General features: G+C 34.7%; 1 protein-coding gene across 7 annotated transcripts in view; it reads right to left on the bottom strand.

Moving 5' to 3' along the window:
- Nucleotides 1-1,288: 1,288 nt before the first annotated feature.
- LOC149544340 (uncharacterized) overlaps nt 1,289-21,176 on the bottom strand; it is a 167,965-nt gene continuing 148,077 nt past the window's right edge. For 2 of the 7 annotated variants that reach the window (XM_089798790.1, XM_089798793.1), the window contains one exon: nt 1,289-1,620. In XM_089798790.1, the coding sequence (XP_089654916.1) occupies nt 1,491-1,620 (130 nt within the window). In that variant the 3' untranslated portion in view covers nt 1,289-1,490. Of the gene's footprint in view, nt 1,621-10,425; nt 10,862-11,218; nt 11,850-21,176 lie in introns of those variants that run through there. The other 5 variants (XM_089798791.1, XM_089798795.1, XM_089798796.1 and 2 more) reach the window with 4 other exon arrangements.

The following is a 21,176-nucleotide window of genomic DNA, read 5'->3' as shown; positions in this document are numbered from 1 at the left end:
ACTGACTGCAGGGTAAGCTAAATCTTTCAAGTGGTTTTGACTGGCAGGTCTGAAACCAAATTCTACTGTTTTTTGGGCATTCACCTTGCCTTGCCTATGATATGGATATTCACCAATGCACAATGGTTTTTTCTTTTTGGTTACTTTTTTTGGCAGAATACCTCAAAGATTTCTGGTAATGTGTTGTTGAAATAGACTTGAATAGTTGAACAGGGAACTATCTGGCAACTGTCTTAATTTGAGCGTTTTTATTTTTGATGAATTGTATGCATTTATTCAAAAGACATAGCGTTCAATTTTAACAATAGGATTCATAAAAGGTTTGAAATTTTGATAGATGCAAAATAACACATGAATTTTGTGCTTCTAATATAATAATAATCACATTTTTTAAACTTTTATGTTCCCCCAAAAAGAAGAGCTTATAATTTATGTACATAATCTCTTGTGACTCTTTTAGATAAAGCATGTAAGTATATGTTATGATATCTTTGCTGCTAATTTGTTTAGCAGTTTTACCCGTTCTTCAAAAATAATATTGGAATGCTTAAACCCTAGATACATGTAAATTCATATTCTAAAGTACAGACTATTGAACAAATAAAAAACTCACCTTCTGTTCTTCTCAGCAATCCTAAGAATGGTAAGTAATACCTTCCATCAACAACAGTCCACCTTCCATTATTCTTCTCAATAGGCCTGATAATGGTAAATAATAACCCACCTTCCATTATTCTCCTGGCAAGGCACGAGAATGGTAAATAGTAGTCCACCTTCTATTATTCTTCTCTCAGGCTAAAGAATTGGAAAACTGCCATAAGCTCACAACTTTGACCTACAATTATGATATGCAATGTTCTAAGAGTAGGAACCATATGCTGAAGCTTCTATATTTCCACTCAGGCAGAAATCATTTGAGGCTAAAACCTCTTTATATAGTTCCCACCAAAATCATTTAAAACTGAACAACCTCAGCTTCTCATCCCTCACAGTGTCAAGTCAAGATGTTGCACTGAAAAAATTCACCCTTGGTGAACTCATTTAAAACCATTAGAACTCTGCACCTTGTTCCTAATATACAAATTTGAACCAATTTGATCCTATAATTCACGAAATCAAGATCTAGGTAAATATAAATTTGTCAGTCATCAAACACTATTTTGGAGTGATTAAGCTGGTTCTTGGTGAACTCATTCAAAACCATTCAAACTCGATCAACCAAATATTTGTTTCTAAAATACAAATTTGGACCAGTTTTATCCTATAATACACTAAATTAAAATATGGATAAATATAAATTTGACAGTCACCAAACATTATTTTTTAAAGAAATTTTTGATTCTCAGGTGTACCAATCCCAAAGAAATTGTCAATCTAAGGGAGTTCATTTTTCTGTCACTCATACACACCTAACAGAGAATATTTTGCTTTAACCAGTCACTCCCAATGTCACTCATACACACCTAACAGAGAATATTTTGTAATTCCACTCAAGTCCAGCCTTCTTTGTATCCATCTATTGCATGTGCATATGTGTAGCAAAAACTGTAGCCACGCAAAAGTCTTTGTAGTGCCATCAAAGGGTAATAGAATTTCTCCAAGTAGATGCTAGCTAAACATCTACATTGGCAAGCAAGAGATTACACCATCCAAAATTCATTAGTAAACATTTCATCGAAGCCTTCTCAGACCTTTCTACAAGAGAAAAAATCTTCATGTTCATATTAAACTCTAATTCATTGCCAACAGTTTTTAAAGAGTAAATTCCCCAACATGTAGACCATTGGGAGAGTTGAGGTACATACACCATAGCTCTCATCCGTAGGTGTCCATAATATTTTTAATTATAATTTAAAAATGCAATTTTATTTCTATTTACAAACCAAATTGACATTAATGTCATCCCATATAAGTTGAATCAAGATTACACCGATTATCTTTGAAGCTAATCACAAGACGGAAATCCAAACTGTAATACTGTATGTAGTGTAATATCATAACAGAGGAAATACAAATCTGTAAATATTGTGCATAGTGTAAGCTCAAAAAACAAACAAGGAGCTGACCAACAGTGTTACCAATTTTGCTTTAACATCTTAATCTGCAAATTCAACTGAGTACGCATGCCTGAAAAAATTCATTGTATTGCAAACTTCATAATGTAACTATGTAACTTTGGGAGCTCTCAACTATTGCCACCTACTGATGCAATTAATCCTTCCCATCTTCCAGACCAAGAGGCAGATTCTGAAAGGTCCTCGACCTTTATGAACTATCGCATTTATGTGGCAGCTAGATGTGAATAGTTTATTATATACAATTCATGAATACACACTAGAACCATGAATCTTTATTTTACAATTTAAGCATAAACATTATAATCATAACTTCCAAAATAAAAATTCTATAAAAATACTAGAAAGACAAAACTCTGAAAAGCAAAAATTCAGTAGAAGTCAATGAAATTTCTTTAGAAACATTTTAGGGAGCAACTAACCTGCAAATATTGCTGTTATACTTCTTTGATACCTGTATGAGATAATAACTTAACGCTACAATAGAAATAGTATTACAAATAACATTTAAAGTTTTATTCCTACACATGATTAGGTGTGAATAAGATTTCAAATAATTTCTACACCAGACTTGTTTTCATCAAGTAGTACATGGTAATGCGTAGGTCTGGATGTCCCATACAATGAAATTGTAAAAGGAGATATCAGAGCAATTCATAGATGACATATTTCTGTATCCATGATAGGGTCATGCAGCTAAGAGCATATAAATGCAGTGTGAGAGTATTCAATGAAATTTGAGCTCATGGCCTTAAAACTGCAAATTTCGCTGACATCATTGTGGTTGTAATAATGTTGTCAATTTCTCTGACATCATTGTGCTTGTAATAATGTTGTCAATTGCACTTTTTCCTTAAGTCTATACTAAAACTGTCTTTTACCTTAAACTTGCAATTTTTTTCTATCATTATTGTCATTGTAATAATATTGTCAATTGCACTTTTTCCTTAAATCTATACCAAAAGTTTCTTTTCCTCTCAGCATTTGGTATCATTATTGTGGTTGTAATAATATTGTCAATTGCATTTTTTCCTTAAATCTATACCAAAAGTTTCTTTTCCTCTCAGCGTTTGGCAAGAATTTTGCTGCACTGCAGCTCTTGTTCCATTTGGCCATGCAAACAATATCGATTTCATCTGTTACCTATTCTTTTTCAGCCTGCCCAATTGTTATGATAGACATGTCATTTGGAATGCATGATGTGATGGATGAAATGATATTTATTTTTCTCATTACCTGTATTTATTACCTGCACTTGTACCCCATAGGTTCAAGAGTCTCGCCGATTTTTAATGCCACAATCTTCTTTCAATTTTTCATTTTAATTCACTTTTAATTAATAAATAGTTGTATGCCAATGTGGAGTGATGATAAATTACTCAGTCAGACCCAAGTTCTGGTGCTTCTGTACGCCTCCTTTCCTCCCGAACGTTGGTCTCTCCCAACCGTCGCTACACGTGAGCCGTTGAATATGTCTTCCAACTTTTGCTTTTCTTCTGCAATGAATGGTAGAAATTGTTTCGTCAAATTCGTTTGTCCGCCTACCAGAATCATTTGATATCCTTTTCTATCTCCCCTTTTTCCTCTGGAACCATTCTCTATTTATATTTGTCTTTGTAAGGGGGCAGCTATTTGAATCAACGCCTAGTCAATAGTAGTGTGATTGTCCATATTGTAGCATGCTGACGGTGCTTGTGTTTGACTCTGACGTGGAGGGTCATGAACTACATCTCCTATCCATTCGGTTTGTATGAGATCCTAGGTGACGTATAAAATCCAGAAGAGAGACGCATCGGTTCGAACCCTTCATAGTTCCCTAGCCTATTCTCCATATAGACTAATTGGTTTATAGTTGCTGACCATAGGCGAACTCATTTAATCAATTGGTAATGTTTTTTTGTTTTCCAATAATTGTATCTAATCAATAATTGTTGCTGTTTCCGGCTGAGGCCGTGTTTTTAGGTCCGGCTTCGATATTGTGAACTCTTTTGTGGGGTGATCTTGTATCCTCTGGCTTTTTTTTTGTGAATTGTATTCTTAGTATAATTTATTAATAGAAAAGAACTATTCATCAAAAAAAAAAATGATGATATTTGAGTTATCTACTATTGTCATTCCTCTATTCGAATATCTTTAAGGATATTATATTTTTAATAATATGACTAATATTAATAATATCTCTTAGTTTGATCTTTATTTATTTAATCTTTTATTAATAATATAATATAATAATATATCATATTATATATATTATTATATTATATTATTTATTCCTATCATGTTCTCTTATTTTATTATATTAACACTACATTTAATTATAATATAATTTATTATTAAATCGACTCTTTATTTTCTTCTTTGTTATTAAATTATAAGGGCAAAATAGGGGACATGACACAGAGTCTACTATGGATGTCTCTTACTGAAGTGCTCGCCTTTGAAATGGTGCTCGAAATGGTAATGATTTCGTATCTTATTTCCCGTTCAAGGAAGCAATATTTTTCTAGTGCTTTATATGCCATGTCAAGTCCTTGCATAGCTATTTCAATTCCTCTATCTCATTATTTTGTAGGCTTTGTGTAGAGGCATTTTCTTGGTTGAGTCCCCTTATTATTTCCTCATTGGCAAGATTTTCGATGTCTTTCTTGTGATCCCATCCAGTTTATGGAAGCGGAGTCTATTATGGATGTCTCTTGTTGAAGTGCAATTGAGAGGGGGGAGCTGCATCTGAAATGATGCTCGAAATGGTAATGATATCACTGGGCACATTTCTGTTCGGCATGTTGGGTAACTTGCATGCACCCATTGTTATAGTTATATTGCATAATCAATACAATATTCATGGAATGTTAATCAAGGAAATTATTAGTGTTAAATTACTACTAATATGACAAGTATAGCAAGAATATATTTTTGGAAATGTAAAGAATTTCATTATTTGGATAATTTTACTGGACACAAATCAACAAAGTTGAAAACCTTTAAAGTTTCTCGGCAATATTGGGAAAATTTTAAATCTTAGCAGTCACTAAACTCTGGCTACAATAGCCTTTATTTTCTACATTAAGATAATTTTTACTTTCCCAGGTGGTCACATTTTGAGTCATATTTTATGTTTCCGGGCACGTAATTTGTGCGAGGTTCATCTGTTATGGAACATCATATTGAGTGTAGATTGGTTCATCTGGCATAAATAATAAGAATTTGGCATTTAGGTAGACACGATGTATAAAATCTCGACAGCAGCTGAATATATTAATAGCAGATCTTAAATTGAAACAATCAAACAAGAGATCCACCAAGATGTAACATAAAGATTTCCGTGGAAGTTACTGGCATGTCAAGACACCAAAGACCAAAAACTATTAGATTTGCACATTCCATTTGGAGAAAGTTGATAGCATCCATTTACTAAATGTCAAATGCGGCTAAATAGTGGAAGATCAAACCGAAGACATGAAAATCTAATGGGTGGTGATATAAGGGCTTCATATATTGACCAATTAGAAATTTGAACAGCTAACATGCACATAACTAGAGCAATAGCATAATTTATAAAAGTATAAAAAGGTTTCTAGATGTTCATGTAACGCCTCACCAAGGGATCCAAAAGAACTAACCTAAAGTTTTACTAAGTTTGCCAATTTTTATTTTTTAAAGAATAACATATACAACAATTATAAAAATAGTGGAAGCAATAACATACGATCATACATAAGAAACACATTACAGATTAAATTCCTTAAGGATCCCAAGACGTTGAATCACATTTCAAATTTAATTAATACTAAGTCCAATAAATAATACATCTACATAAAAGAATAACTATCAGCTCAAATCTATTTAAATAATATACATTTGTCCCAAATGCCACTTGACAATAATCGGAATGCACAATCATCCACTGTACATGTCATAGGGTATGAAAGGTTGAAAGAATGTAAATTTATAACATAGATTACATCATCCCTTTCGAATCCATGAAACAGAGTACAATACAATAAGTAAAATCATCCATCCTATAGATATAACCATCCATTATAATACACAAAGATAGAATGAAAGGAAATGCAAAACAAGGAACTCTAGCCACAACATCAACAAACAGATCTCAATGGAAAAAGTAAAAAGCACTACCACCCGACCTCGTAGTAACCCAAAAAGGTCCACTCCCACCACCCTGAGGAGATAGTCTCAAGTCCCAAATAGGATAACACTCCCAAAAATCAAAAGTAATATCTAGCTCAAGGAAAACCCTAAAATTAATCTAACTCAAAGATTCCATGATAAAACAACATCTAAACCTAGAGGCAAACAAAGACACGTAGGGAATCTACTATGTAAGCGAGCAAGTGTCATCACATGAGTCAACTCTAGAGTTACATTGGCAGTCTAACTTGACCTTGGCTCTGTAGTGACTCTATGTGGCACTAGTATCCTTTTGTACTGACAAAGCATACTAACGATGCATGGTCGCAACCAAGTGTCTTCTCTACTCCTATCCTAGTCTATAAAGCACTCAAGGCATAGGTAGAGAAAGACAAATACTCTTATTAGGTTCATTTTACTCTCATTTAGTGTAGTGTTTTCATTTAGTAAAATAACCTATAATGGGTTACCCAAGCAACCACTTTGGGCTATAGCCTCCATTGCAAGCCACTTCCTAACATTACATACAAATAACCTATCCTAAACTCATAAAAGTACAATTCAAAAAATCATAATTTTCACCTCAGTCCTATATAAGTGATTGGAAAGCATCAAAAGACAATTCACAATAACACTTCAGTCTTTTACAAGCAACTAGAAAGCATCCAAAAATAATTGATCGAAGACTCAAGGTTAAGTCAAATAGGTCACCCCATTCATCTTAGTTTCACAAGAACACTAGAAAGCAATAATAGACAATAGATCCAAACTCTTCATAGAGCATACTAGACACATTACCATGGTTGAGTATAAAAGATTGAGATCAAAACATCATCATAATATCATAAAAAATAGAACTCCTAAGCCTCTGGTAAACATCCTAGCACTAATCAATGCTCTAGTCAACCCAAACCCCAAAAACATAAGACAACATACAATTAACAACATAGTTTCATAGTTTTGTTTGATTTTGAAGATACACAGTTTGAGTTAACAGTACGGTTTAAGTTTTTGTTTCAATGTAAGTTTTCGAGTAGATAAGATTTACATTTTACCCTTACAACTTAACCCATTTCTCGTGTTAGAACATATTGCACAATTTACCCTTAACTTATGAAATTACAAGGATCACGATTAAATATCATAAGATAATTTAAAAATAATTATTTATTAAATTATTAAAATATAGTTATTGATTATCTAATAAAATAATTACAATTTTATTAAAAAATCAAAATCATTTATAATAAATAATAAAATAAATAAATTTGAACTTTATTAATAATTTATTAATCATAAATTAATTAATTAATAATTTAAAAACTATTAATAAATAATAATTTAAATTTTATTAAAATTAAAATTTATTAAAAACAAACTTTAAATAAAAAAATTCGCTTGCAACTTTAAATTTAAAGCCATAGGCTTGTACGCTACCACAACAGTTCTATTGTCGTGACAGCAGAGTACTGTCATGGCAGTACATCTACTGTCACGATAGTAGGTCTGCTGTGCAGCTCTTTAAATGCCACCGACAACCCTCTCGTTGTCATGGCGGAGGGGGAAATGGGAGGTGTGGATTTAGTGTCCTCGCCCCCATTCAAATTTTTATTTTTTATTTTTTTATTTTTTTAAAAATACATTTTATTTAATAATAAACAAAACAACCCCCCCAACAATATTTATTTTGATTTAAAAATAAAATAAATTCCCGATTAAAATACTAACTTTTTTTAATCTATAGAACGAGGGTTTTCTATTGTCTCAATTCTCATAATACAGACAGAATTTGATATGAATAATAGTAATTCACAATGAAAGATTCATCATAAACGAAATTTGGAAAACAGATTTAACAAAGACGATGTAGACAGGAATTTTGAAGAACATAATTCATTATGTGAATAAAACACAAAACTCTACATGAATTTGATGCTAATACGCAACCGCCCAAAGATTGTGAGAGAATTCTCTTTTCTCTCAAAACCTTTTTTTTGAAAATCCCTTCTCCAAAATCCCAGTCTCTGCGAAATGAACTCTCAATCTCTGATAAGGAGTTCTCCCTTAAATTTGGGGCACTCATTGTGCAATCGTGCGAGAGAACTCGTTGATCACAGTCTATTTAATATTTTATTACTTTTTGGATATTCATGCACACTTTTTGCAATTTAAAATATCTTTATTAAATTAATTTCTCTTTCTCTCTTTAATTAATTTTCAAAGCGTTTTTTAATAAAATATTTATTAAGTACCTCCTAAATATAATATTATTAAATAAAAATAAATATTATTACATTCTAAAATTAGAACTATAATTTTATCTTTAAATTTAATTCTCTTATTTAATTAATTTCTCAATTAATTAAATATAATTAAATATTAAAATTATCTTAATAATTTTTCATTAAATTAAATCATTAAATATTCTTTTAATTTGACTTAATTAATAGAAAAAATACCAAAGGCCCACAAGATGAAATATGAAAACCCATCATAAAATACCACATACTAGATCAAACTCAAGGGTTATAATCACGAATTTATGTCATATGATGAATTCAAAAGGATAATCATCTCGGATGCTTGTCCTAATTTCTAGGAATTGGTTTTAAGGTCAGGATTTGGACTCAAGAATTTATCTCCCCTCTCTTACCATTGAGATATTGCGATAGGGTATGCTCATCTTAACAATTCAGGGAAGTCGATACCCGATACCTGCAATCTGCATAAAATCCACGCATGTACAAACACATATATTCTAAACTAAACATGCAATGGTAGGAAGTGGTGCATCATATAGATCCCGATTAGCAAGTGACTACAACTCCCTTCCTTAACCACATCAGAAACGTCATACATAAAGAAAACATGCATGCACACCATACACATGCAATATGAGGCGTATAAATAATCCATCTATCTAACATGATCAAATAATTAAAATCACTATAAATAATCACCATCAAAGTATAATCATGGATACATGAAATAACTAGTACCAAAGTAGTCTCATCATATAATCGATTAGTATGAAAACAATATTCATTAATCTGAAAAATAATGTTACTAATCATCAAGTATAAACATAAATTGACTTAAAAAAATTTGGCAATAAAATCAGAAAAGTTAACTAGGACTAGGCACTACAGTCCATTTTGATATCAAATTGAATAGCTTAAATGTTTCAAAAAAAACAACACAAATTAAAGCACATGAATTTGCTCCCCTTATGTAAGGAGCTACACCAATAGTACTAAAAATATTAGTCAGTCAGTAGGGTTTTGAGAGGAAATCGATTAGAAGATGCATTTATGTTTATACAGATCAGCAACTTTGTAATTTCTAAAGGCTTTGCAGACTGGAGAAAAGACCATCTTTACATGATATATATATACCATTAAGATGAATAAATGAACAATATGGCTGAAACCACTACCTAAGAGTTGGAAAACATCAAAATTCTACTTGGGGCACATAAATATGGATGGTAGGATAACTACGTATTCAACAAAGACATGGGATAATCTAAACAAAAATCCCATTTGAAGAACCTGTGGTATTCTCTTATGGAATCATTCTTGTACTGAAGTAACATTCATTTTTCTTTTTTAAATCACATCTTTGTTATATCCTCCATGATTAATCTCACCTAAGCACAATCTCACCCAAGTACAAATAAATCATAGTAAATTCCAAAGAGCATTATGACACACAAAAACAAAGTAAAAGGACTTCCTTTATAAAATATAGTATGAGGTGTTGAAATGTTGTCAAACACAAAGTAGTTGAATTATATTATTCGTATCAAATTTCATTATGGCGTTCCACATCACATGTATTGTTGCAGCTTGAATCGGGTTTTGAAATTTTAGAGGATTCCGATGAGTTCATCTTGTTTATCCAGTTGGGCTTGCAAATCTCCAAGTTTTTGCCATCTTAAGGTATTTTCATGGATTTAGTTTGCTCTAAAAGGTCTATGCATAACGACTTTGTATGTTACATCAATAAGGGTCCTCTTAGTGTTATGGGTAAATTTGAGCATTTTTTACGTCAATTACAATAGACGGAATTAATAAACTGCGGTTGTGAAATCTGAAATGAAAAACAGTCGCATTGTAAGTCATACATTGTCTCAACATTACAAATAACAAGTGTTGATAACAGAGAAATTATTCATTTTCAATGAGGCCTTCGCAACTCATAGTTCATTAATAATTTATATCATATCATCCATAACTCTAAACAGGGGAAGCTCTATTTTTTTAGGAAATTTGTTCCATTACAAACCATGACACCCTCAGCATAGTGATGAATAGAAAATTTATTGGCCACTATACATAGTGCACAATTGGTTCAAAGTTGTACAGGCAAGAAATTCATCGAAAGGCTATGTCGCAAGCATTGTACAAGATTTGGCTATACAAATGGACTAGTTACAAATTTATTGTGAACGAAAAGGAAGTCGATGTAAAACCAACTATAACAATTCTAGAAGGTTGGCTATAAAGGACAACATATTGAAGAAGCCTAATTTGTCTGGAAATTGCGGAAGGCATTGCTAGAATCGTTGTTTCAAATCATACGCAGCTATTTTTGAATATTCTGTATCTTCTGCAGTGCTGAAACACAGGTAATCCCTGACACAAACACATTGACAAAGTCAACTAGCTTTGTAGCTTATTTCAAAATGGCACAGGATGTGAACTGCAATAATCAATGCAAACATTCTCCATTTCCAAAACAATGGATCTTTCTCATCCTGAAGCAACTGCAAGATAACTATATTCTCATCCTCAATTACTAAGAATACCACCAAAATAGAGCACCCATATGCAATGATAAAATATCGATAATGCTTGTCTATGACTATGGTTTCGAATGGAAACTCATCTATTCTCACCTGAGTGAAACTGTTATCACGGATTTTGAAACCCACAACAGCAATTGGGCACTTACTCCAAAAAAGAACTCCATTGCACTGAACCATCTCATCATAATAAATAAAATCTCCAGATCTATTAAAGATTGAAACTTTAACTGCTACAGACCTTGAAAATAGTAATAAATTTGTATAGAAACATTAGATGTCTAGCTCCAATTGTCCTTTGCCTTTACTACTAAGTAAGGCTTTCCATTTTTTCCTTGTCCGATTCCTATGGGCCTGGAATGTATGTCTAATAGTACCTCAATATAAATTCTCCTGAGTGGATTGCAGATGTATAATTGTGAAGAGTATTTTACAAGTAATCTTCTTGGTGAAGCTGATAATATAGACAAAGGGGAATTATGATTGCCTAGGAAAGAGAAAAGAACTGTAATCTATTTTTGCACAGAAACAATTGGCGGTGCAAGATCCTTCAACATCCAAGAGAAACAACCATGGGTTGGAGTGTGAAAGCAATTAGAGGAAGGTGTGGGACAAGAAAATTGTCTTTCATTCTCTAAAAACTGAATGAGAGGAGCACATTGAATGTAAATCTGGAAGCTTTGTAAATGTGTTCCTGCAAATGCATTGGCAAATCGAGTAGATGAATGTTAAACTTTCGCCTTCTCTTCTTCAAAGCTCAACTATTAAAATGTTTATGTCCTCCATTTTGTCAACCTAATATCGGTTTGGAGAATCAACTGTGGATATCAATTGAGAACTAATTAGACATGGAAACTGCAATAATATTCTGTACTATGTAATAACCCAATTGAATGCAAATGGAGACTTCACACCCTACTTATACAATTACAATTCATAAACCTGTCTTGAAAACAAAATGCTAGTTTTTAGAATTCACATGAAATTAGAAGAATAGGAGTACTATAACTTCATCAATACTAAGTCAAGAGCCAATATGAGAAAGATATTAGTAGATTCCCCTAACTCCAGAAAACTCGAACACTAGAATTAAATAAACTAGACAAGAGAGGTAAAATAAGAATACAAAACTGGCCACTAACAGTTGTACAACATTATCTTAGAGTCTTTGTTGCAAAGATAAATGTAAATGCTTATTGGGTAAAGTAGGACTAAATGTACCTTCCCACATTTGTCAGGGCATAGGTAAATTTGGGATAAAAAAAGTACGCACAAATTAAAGGGAAGTATAATAACTTTTGGAGAATGTATCTCTTTATTTTTCTCATTTAGGGACATAGAATTATACATGTAAGATGGCAGGATTGGTAAGACAATGTATACATTGAACTCTAGTTCTATTGCTAGGCAATTCAAAATTGCATCAAATTTTTTTGGGTTTCGATTGTTTACATCATAGGAGAGTATTTAGCATGGAGTATTTCAGCTACTAAAGGCTTATAGAGAAAGACTGTCAACAAAATATTCAATGGAACATGTAGACATTGTAGGCATTTGTAAATTGCCCGATTGTCAAAGGATACCTACTGAAAAAGAAAGAATATATAAGATATTATTGATTATAGCAATAGTTGAAAAGGAATAAATTTAATTGACGTTAAAAATAAATTTTTGAAAAGCACATTGATATATCTCAATGAACTCTACTGAATAGATTTAGCATATTTACTAAAGAACATGGGGTGTTGAGTCTCGTCTTCATCAACACACATTTTGTACCATTGTACAACTAACTTTCAGTAGACAGACATGCTTTGAAATCGAGCTTCTTCATTTATTCATAGAAATGAATTTGTGTATGGATGGTTTTAAATTTTGACAAGCCTCTAAAAGGTGAACACTGGTTGGAGACGGAGGCTATCTAAACTCTTGACTCTAGATAGGGCTGTGAATGTTAACCTTTGCCTTTCTGTTCTACCAATGTCAGTTGTGGTTTTCTATAGGGTTAGCCCTTGAGATTTGTGTATTGTCATTGACCATGCCATTCTAATGGTTAGTTGCCTTCGGCTACCTTGAGATATAGGTGTTATTGGTACCATTTTGGGGTTCGCCTCATTCCATGATGGCCAAACATATTTATCCATTCTTGCCACTACATACAATGCGAGATCAGGTGGCTTCGCTTCGACACTGTAAACAATGTCTATTACCTCACCTAGTGCTCCATTTACAAGCCCTGCCTGTGTCCATATATTTGTTGTCAACATGATCTGTCGCCCTTTGCAAAGTAACACTTGCGTCTCTAGTTTTTTGTCCTTTGTGGTATATTAGTTGTAGACCTTGTTTTTGTTGCTAAGCTCAATGTCACTAGGAGGTTTAATTGTTTCATCTTTTTGTTGTGCCATCTAACCAAGTTATTAGTAGCGAATAAGTGGGTTGCATTTTCAAATTCCTCTCTTTCAGTTAATGCAATTTTCATGTGAGCACACATCATTAGGAGCTCCCAATCCTTTTGCGTTGGATTTGCATTCTGTATGTTTTGTAGTGTCTAATGAAATTGCATTTGTTGACTTGAATCTCCTTGTTGGTAGTACAAAGTTTGTAAGGTGAAAACTGTTGTAAACTTCTCCCACAATAATGGTGCTCCCACACGAGCAGTGTAAATAGGCCTGTCCATTACATGTGGTAATTGTGCAAGGTCTCCGACCAAGACTATGGAGAGGCCACCAAAACATAGGTGCCTATTGTGTGAAAATGCCTGACGTAACCTGCTATGAAATCTTTAGTAACATCTTTGGGCCTAGAAAACTCATCTCATTGATGAGGATGTATCTTATGCTCTTCAACTCCTCTTGAAAGGTTGTCAATGCCTACATCTCCTTGATAGGATTACGTAGTGCAAAGTGTATTATTGTTGCATGTATGTTGAATGCGGCTACTACAATTGGAGCAAGTGTGAGCAGTTGGATTGTTCATCGTTGTGTATTCCCACCTAGTGCATATCTTATACAACTACTTTAATATGATTTCCTTGTACCTTTTGTTCCTCATCCGATCATATACAATGGTATGCTAGAGGTAAATTTATTGTGGCTAACAATTATGTTCAAAGCTTGTGTTTTCTGGTTGGATAATGCTTGTACATGGCTTTCACTATAGAAAAGCATGTCTATGGTCGATGAGCCTCTCTCTATAATCTCTATAAACTTTGTCGCTATTTGGTGAAGGTGGGGAGGCACTGTATTTTGGTCCCATCTATTTTTGTTATCAAAATTGCGCTTTCCAAGCATGTCAATGTCACTAAGGTGATTGTTTGATGTTGGCCCCATCTATATGATAGCATTTCCCATTCATTGATCTCAAGAGTGTCATTGTTGGTAGCATTGTTGTCTTCTTTTCCTTCCACATTCGCATTTTTCATTGCCTCTAAAGCAAGACATTGGATGTGCCAAATGGTGTAGTTCGTTGCATTCATTTCTTTCCAATTTCTTTCAAACACATCCTTTGTGAGGCCCACATCATGCTCAATGTGGCAGAAATGTTTGTAAACAAGCAATTATGTCCAACAAAATATTTTAAATTGTTTTGAGTCTTCTTTTGGAATGCTATAAAATTTGGGGTGCACATAGACGATAGCTTCAACTTGCCTTTTTTTCCATTGGCTTTGTTTGTGTTTTGCAGAGTAGGTAAATAACCTTCCAAAATCAAGTAGTGCCAATGTCTCTAACTCGACCGAGCATTTCATGTAGCTTTATATGTAGTTGTCCTCTACTATTGTGGTAGTTGTTTTCCTTGTTATTTATTGGAGTACTTTTCTACCCACATTTAGGGAGGTGAAAGGCTGATTGCATTCTACAAGTGGCAATTTTTGTAGCATGTGGCACATTTCCTATGCCCCTAGATCAGACTCTACAATTATCTCTACCATGAATTTTCTATATGCTATTAGTGCTGGACTATTTGATTGTTGGCCTGCGCTCATCCTTGATAGCATATTTGTGCATGTTGTTGACATCCTCTTTGCTTTTGTGGCATACTTGGCTATGTATTTAAGGACTGATTCTCTTGAAATAACATGTTGGCAATCTATGTTGGCCCTATAGATTTGAAGCATTTTTTGGTTATGGATGTTTAATATATCATCATTCCTTGCGGGTTCATACTTATTATTTCCAGTGCTATCACATTTTAGTGTTGATGTAGGTTGCTCATTCCTAGAAGCCTTGTAACGACACTCCATTCTTTTACCTTTCTTGTAATAAAGGCATGTTCCCTTAGTGCACTTTGTGTTCCTTTGGACATGATTAACAAGCTCTTCATAGTCTTTGGAAGGGTCCACAAAAAATATTTTTGGCATGTCTAGCAAATATGGATCATCACGTGGTGATGGAAATATTGTACTATTTCTTTTATCTACCTCACAGGGATTCTGCGCTATTACAAATGTATCAAAGAATGCTCTTGTCCTATCCAACACTATGTTGTTATCCTAGTTAAGATTATCAACATCTGGTGCATTAGGAACCCAAATAAACCCATGCACATGTCTTGTACCTCTACTTTGCCATTCGGTCTACTACTAGTAGTCCTTTCTGCCTAGATATTTTCAGATAACCCCTTCTCAAAAGATCTGAAACTATTGATGTAAGTAAAGTAATGTGCTATGAGGGTTATTGACAACATTTTCTAAGCACTCCTTATTTGATAATGTAGCTGTTGGTATTTCACCAGTGAAGAGTTGTTGGAGATTTGGCCATTTTATATCAGCTGCACTCAAAGTGAGGAATAGGGAAGGTGGGCCCAATTGATGGATTAGGTCTTTCAACTCCAAATATTGTATATTACAATATGACCAGGTTCCTCTAATTGAGGAGCTAGAGTGCATAAGCTCATTTGCAAGCTGTGTATCTGGTACATCCTGTAGGCGTGCTTGGAGGCCTTCAATAGTAGTTGGTATATTTTCCTCTACATTCCTCTTTAAAAAAAAAATCACAATGCCTTGTGTATAGTGTCGTAACATGAGCTTATAGATGAAGTATTGAAATTGAGGATGCCTCCCAAATCTTTGGTCATGAAACTGCAATAGGTGTACAACATACTCATGGAGTTCTACGTGGCTCAATCTTGTCTGTATGTATTGGGTGGCTCCAGTGGGAAAGAGTGTTGGAAATGCCATATCAACTAAAGCTTCAATGTTGTACTCATTTATCGGGCACAAATCCATATTAGGCCAACATATTGAAATATCTGTGGGATCATCAAGATGCAATGTGTGACGTATTGTCTCAAGTTCACGACGTGTATTTGGCATTTTGTTGATGAATAATGATGTGTGGGCTTTATTAGTTGTTCTTTGTTCTTCATCTGCATCTACCTCATTTCCAATACCATAAGATCATCTTCAATTTCAATTGTGGTCAACATGGCCAATACATCTGTGCTCTGCTCTGATAAGGCAAGTAAACATGTTGCATCTGAAGCTACATCAGAGTAGTATGGAAAGTATTTTATCTTGTATAGGAGTGCATCTTTGACATGGCTCCTACTTACTGGGAGTCATAACATTGTGTTTGACTGTATCATTTCTATACAATGAGCACATCCAACTCTGTAATTCTACGCAGCAAGGTATTTACAACACTTGTGATGTCTTGTGCAAGGCTAATGGTATGTCCATGGTATTTATATTGTCTTCCAAACATTTTTATTACTTGTATGATCTAGTTGATTGTGGCTATGAGCATTTCTTCAACTTGTGTTAATCTGCTTAGAATATTGGTTTGCTCACTTGGGTCCATGTTGTTCAATGCAGAAAACTGTTATACACCCCCCAGTTTGGAACATCTTCTACAAATAGGTCATAGGGAAAATGTTTGGAGGTCCATGCCTGAGTAAGCTTCATTGCATACCATGTGTTGGTCATGTTTTTATGTTGTGTTTTCCTAATCATGTTTTGCTATGAATGTCCCTGGTTCTTATATGTAAATTAGAATTTGGTATTTTCAAAATTGATTAACCCTAAGAAAAGCCCTAATTAAAGAAAGATTTGTGCCCTAAGCAAGCCCTTTAGGTCGTATGTTTCACCTTTTAAATTGAGCGAGAAAATCATTTTGAAATAAAATATATTTTTCGGGAGCCTTTTAAAGAATTTTCATCTTTGTTTCATAAGTCTCCCGAAATGTTCCTTACTATTAGATCTTTTAAAGATCAACGGTAGTTGCATTGTTGTTATAAAAATTTGCATGAAGTTTACTACACACGTTATAGCAACCAAGAAAGTTCTACACATGGACCCAGTAATATATGCTTGATCGTCCGTGCCGTCAGATCTTTCTAGGATCAACGGTGGTCGCTATGTCACCACCAAAAAATGCAAGGTTTTTATGGGTAGCGAAATGACGACCTCCCGCAAAAGTGTAACACAGTGGGACCAAACCTAAAGAAAAGTACCGAGGTTTTGGTTTATCATAAATGAGCTTCATCAGCACAATGGAATGTTAGAAGTGTTAGGTGCAGTAAATAAAAATATCATTACAAGAATGTGCCTATTTCGTAATGCTAGATTTCTTTGAAGTATACAGTGGTCACTATGTCACCACCGAAAATTGTGAGAACTTCGCTAGTAGCGACATGGTGACCTCCCGTGAAATAAGAAGGTGGTGGGAGCTGATTTTAAAAGATGGTGCCGTAGAAATCACTCGTCATAAAGAACCTTGCTAGCATGTCAAGATGGTATTACGTCATATGCCACGTGGATCCGCACTTAGAAGAAGATATGTGTTGGTTGGCGTCGTTAGATCTTCTTAGATCAATGGTGGGCACCATGTCGCTATGGAAACTTGCTCGACTTTTAGTGTACGCGACAAGGCGACCAAAGGAAATTTAGAAGGACCCACCAAAATTGTAATAAAATACTCGTAAAATGTACATCATCAGATCAAAGATGCATCAAAAATGGTTGCTATATTGCATATAGGAGTTGCTCGATGTTTATGCATAGCGACATAGTGAGAGTGTGACACATGTCCACAAGTGCCAGTGGGTCCAGAATAAGTTGCTAGTAGTGCAAGGAAAGGTTTATATGGAGCAATTTGATTGGGTTGATAGCTAACTTGGCTGATTGAAATTGAGTCATCAACAATTTTGTTCCTAGATCATCAGATTTTTTGAAATCGATGGCTTGTTTTTAAATTTATAAGGTGATGCCACCCCATGTTCCTTACAATCCATTTATGAGAATTAAAGCTCCCCATGCGAAGCAGAACTAGGAATATATTGCAAGATTTCACTGAGTTATTCTTTATGCAAACAAATTTCAGAATTTCATAGAGCCGAGAGCCATTGAAGAATTATTCCTTGTGTGATTAAAGTGCTAAAGAATTTCCAGTATCCACATTGTGTTGCAAACTTGCAGTGAAAGAGTAACAAACATCCAAGTATCCAAATCCATTAGACAGTAAAGAATTTTGGTAGTCAGCATCATTAGTAAACATGCCTCCAAAGAAAGTTTTTTCGAGAAAGGTAGATTATGCAAGTAGAAATATCCATGACGACTTTCTTGAACAATTGCCTGAATCCACGATTGAGGCAGCCCAGCTTTAAAAGTTAATTCCTATGAACCCTAAGCTCAAAAATTTAGATGGTTTGCATGACAAAGGGAATTGGGTTAGGGATGCTACCACTTCCAAAATAGGGCTTTATCTTTTTAAGAAGTGGTTTTCAGAAAGAAAACTGTTTGCTCCCCATGGGAATATCTGGAATTTTGATTTAGGAAAACTAGTGGTCCCTGGTGTTTTCATGGATGCTGACCTACTCACAGCCATTGCTAAGAATTATGACCCAACAGTTAGGATAGTAAGAAGATTAGATGGGGAGTGTCTGATAAGCATAAGTGCTGAAGAAATTTGAGAGGTTTTTGGTTTGGAGCCATTTTTAGATTACCATGAGACCATTGACCTCCCAGGACTAGAAAAGGAATACTTATCTAAGAGGGATAAGGTTAGGCAAGGTGCACTGAGGGCACACTTGGGCTCAATTGCAAATTTTCCAGTGGTCACAACATCTACTAAAGAGCCCTTTAAAAAGGAATTTTTCACTTCTAGGGCCATAGAAATATATAACTCTGTATAGGGCTTTTGGCGAGGATGAACATAATTTTATGCCAATAAAATTTATGTATATGATGACTCAGATTTCTTCTTTTGGTGTGGATATTATTTTTTATTTTACATCCTATATAGCAAAAGAGATCCACATAGGATTAGTTGGAATTGCAAAAGGCAAGGTGGAAAAGACTTTTGGCCAATATTCACTATTAATGCACATGTTCTTGTTTAAGAGGGTAATATATATTGAAAAGGAGATGGTCTTGAACTGAGAGTATGAAGGAGAGGCTTTTCTAGTCCAGTTGTGGAGTGCAAACATGACCTAGGATGTAGAGGAGGAAAGTTTTGTCAGATTTGATAGGTATTTTGCATCTAGGTTAAGATGCCTCATATTAAGGGACAATCCCAGAATCCCCAAGGCGGTGATGGATTTAATCAAGCCTATGGATAAATCCTTCTGATTTGAAAGTGTCCCACAATTGAGATGATATCATACCTTACCCTATTTCTATAGTCTTTAGGGTATATGGTTTTCAAGGGACTCCTCATGTATTGCCCTACCAAGTACCTCTGAAAGTAGGGATAGCTGGAATGCTATGCCAGATAGGTGGGTTGGAAGAGACTCGGTGGGTAGATCTAGAGGTTCACTTTTCCCCACTTGTATTGTAGCTCACCATTTTTTTCATCACTAAGGGTGGTTGGGTATTTTTGTATAAATTTTTGGATTAGTACAAGGTGGTTGTATCTCTCCCCCGTTTTTGTGATATTGAGGGAATTTTTTTGATATGTTTAGGCAAAAAGCTAAAGTTGGTTCAAAAAATCATGAACCCTACTTCCTTGAAGATATAATAAGGAATGAGTTCTCTCTGTAAGAGTAGGAGATCAAAAAGGAAAAGTGAAGAGTTTACTCCAGAGTTTTGGAATTCATTAATTGTTTTGATAATAACTATAAGCCTCTAAAGAATGCAAAAATAGAGGCAGATAGGTTGAATAAACTAATGACCACTTTTCTTGAAATTATGGAGGTCATGAATGAAAAGAAGCTATTCTTTATTAATTCTTTCTTTGAAAAGGCCAAAGAAGTTATGAGGAGGTTATCATTTACTCCTACAGTAGGATCAGGGTAGTTAATTGTTCAAAGGAGACCTAGTTATAGTGCGATTTAGAATAAAAAGGCCACTATAGATAAGGGAAAACAAATAATGGGATCAACCAGTGTTGTCCTTGAGGAGAGACTAGATGAGCCCATGCCCAAGAGGCAAAGAGTGGAAAAGGAACAAGCACCTCAAATTGAGGAATATTCACCCACATAGTCCCCATTACAAATAGGAGATGAACAACTCACCAGGGAGCAAGTGGAACAATTAGGGTCCCAAGGGGGAGTCTTCATTACTGCAACCAAATTAGAGGAAGGAAATCACCACTGGCTATCTAAACTGCCTGAACCCTAGGATGTGAACATCTGCCATAGTGTGTACATGCGGTGCTAAAAAAGATGGCGTAGCTGTCACTGGTGCAGTCATCAACTGCTACAAAAAGTGAAGTGGGGTTGCTGAAATCACCCTAACTTCCTAATCATCTTCCTCCTCATCCTGCTCTACCTCCTCCATTTCCTTTGAATCATCCTCCTCACAAGGTGTATCCTAGCGACCACTATTCATGTTTCTAGATTCCTCCATCTCTTGCCGTACCCTCTTTTGGCCAATGCCTTTCTGCCCTCCAGGTGTGTCTAAATGCCTCCACTGCATTATCAGAGGCTCACCAGGTACTATTGGACTTGGCTAGATTTCCAACTTTTCTTTGGGTATCATCCTCGTAGTTGCCTCCAAAAAGAGTCCGATGGCATAGTGCGGCATGTAAAATGTTTTATGTTGCAATGTCATGAACTCATCCATGTGTGTGGCCAATAGAGAAGCCCAGTCATAAACCCTCCCATTCATGAGTCTGTTCATCATACCGACCAGCAGAAAGGAGATGTCTGACGCCCTACTTGACCTTGTAAGTCTACTCTTTATCACGTCCATGAGGCACCTCCAATGG

This window comes from Cupressus sempervirens, chromosome 8 (assembly GCF_028749045.1).
Source record: "Cupressus sempervirens isolate cs-2001-9-10 chromosome 8, ASM2874904v1, whole genome shotgun sequence".
In the NCBI taxonomy this organism is placed as follows: Eukaryota; Viridiplantae; Streptophyta; class Pinopsida; order Cupressales; family Cupressaceae; genus Cupressus; species Cupressus sempervirens.
The sequence above is the reverse complement of the archived record's forward strand: the minus strand, read 5'-3'. Positions and strand labels throughout refer to the sequence as shown.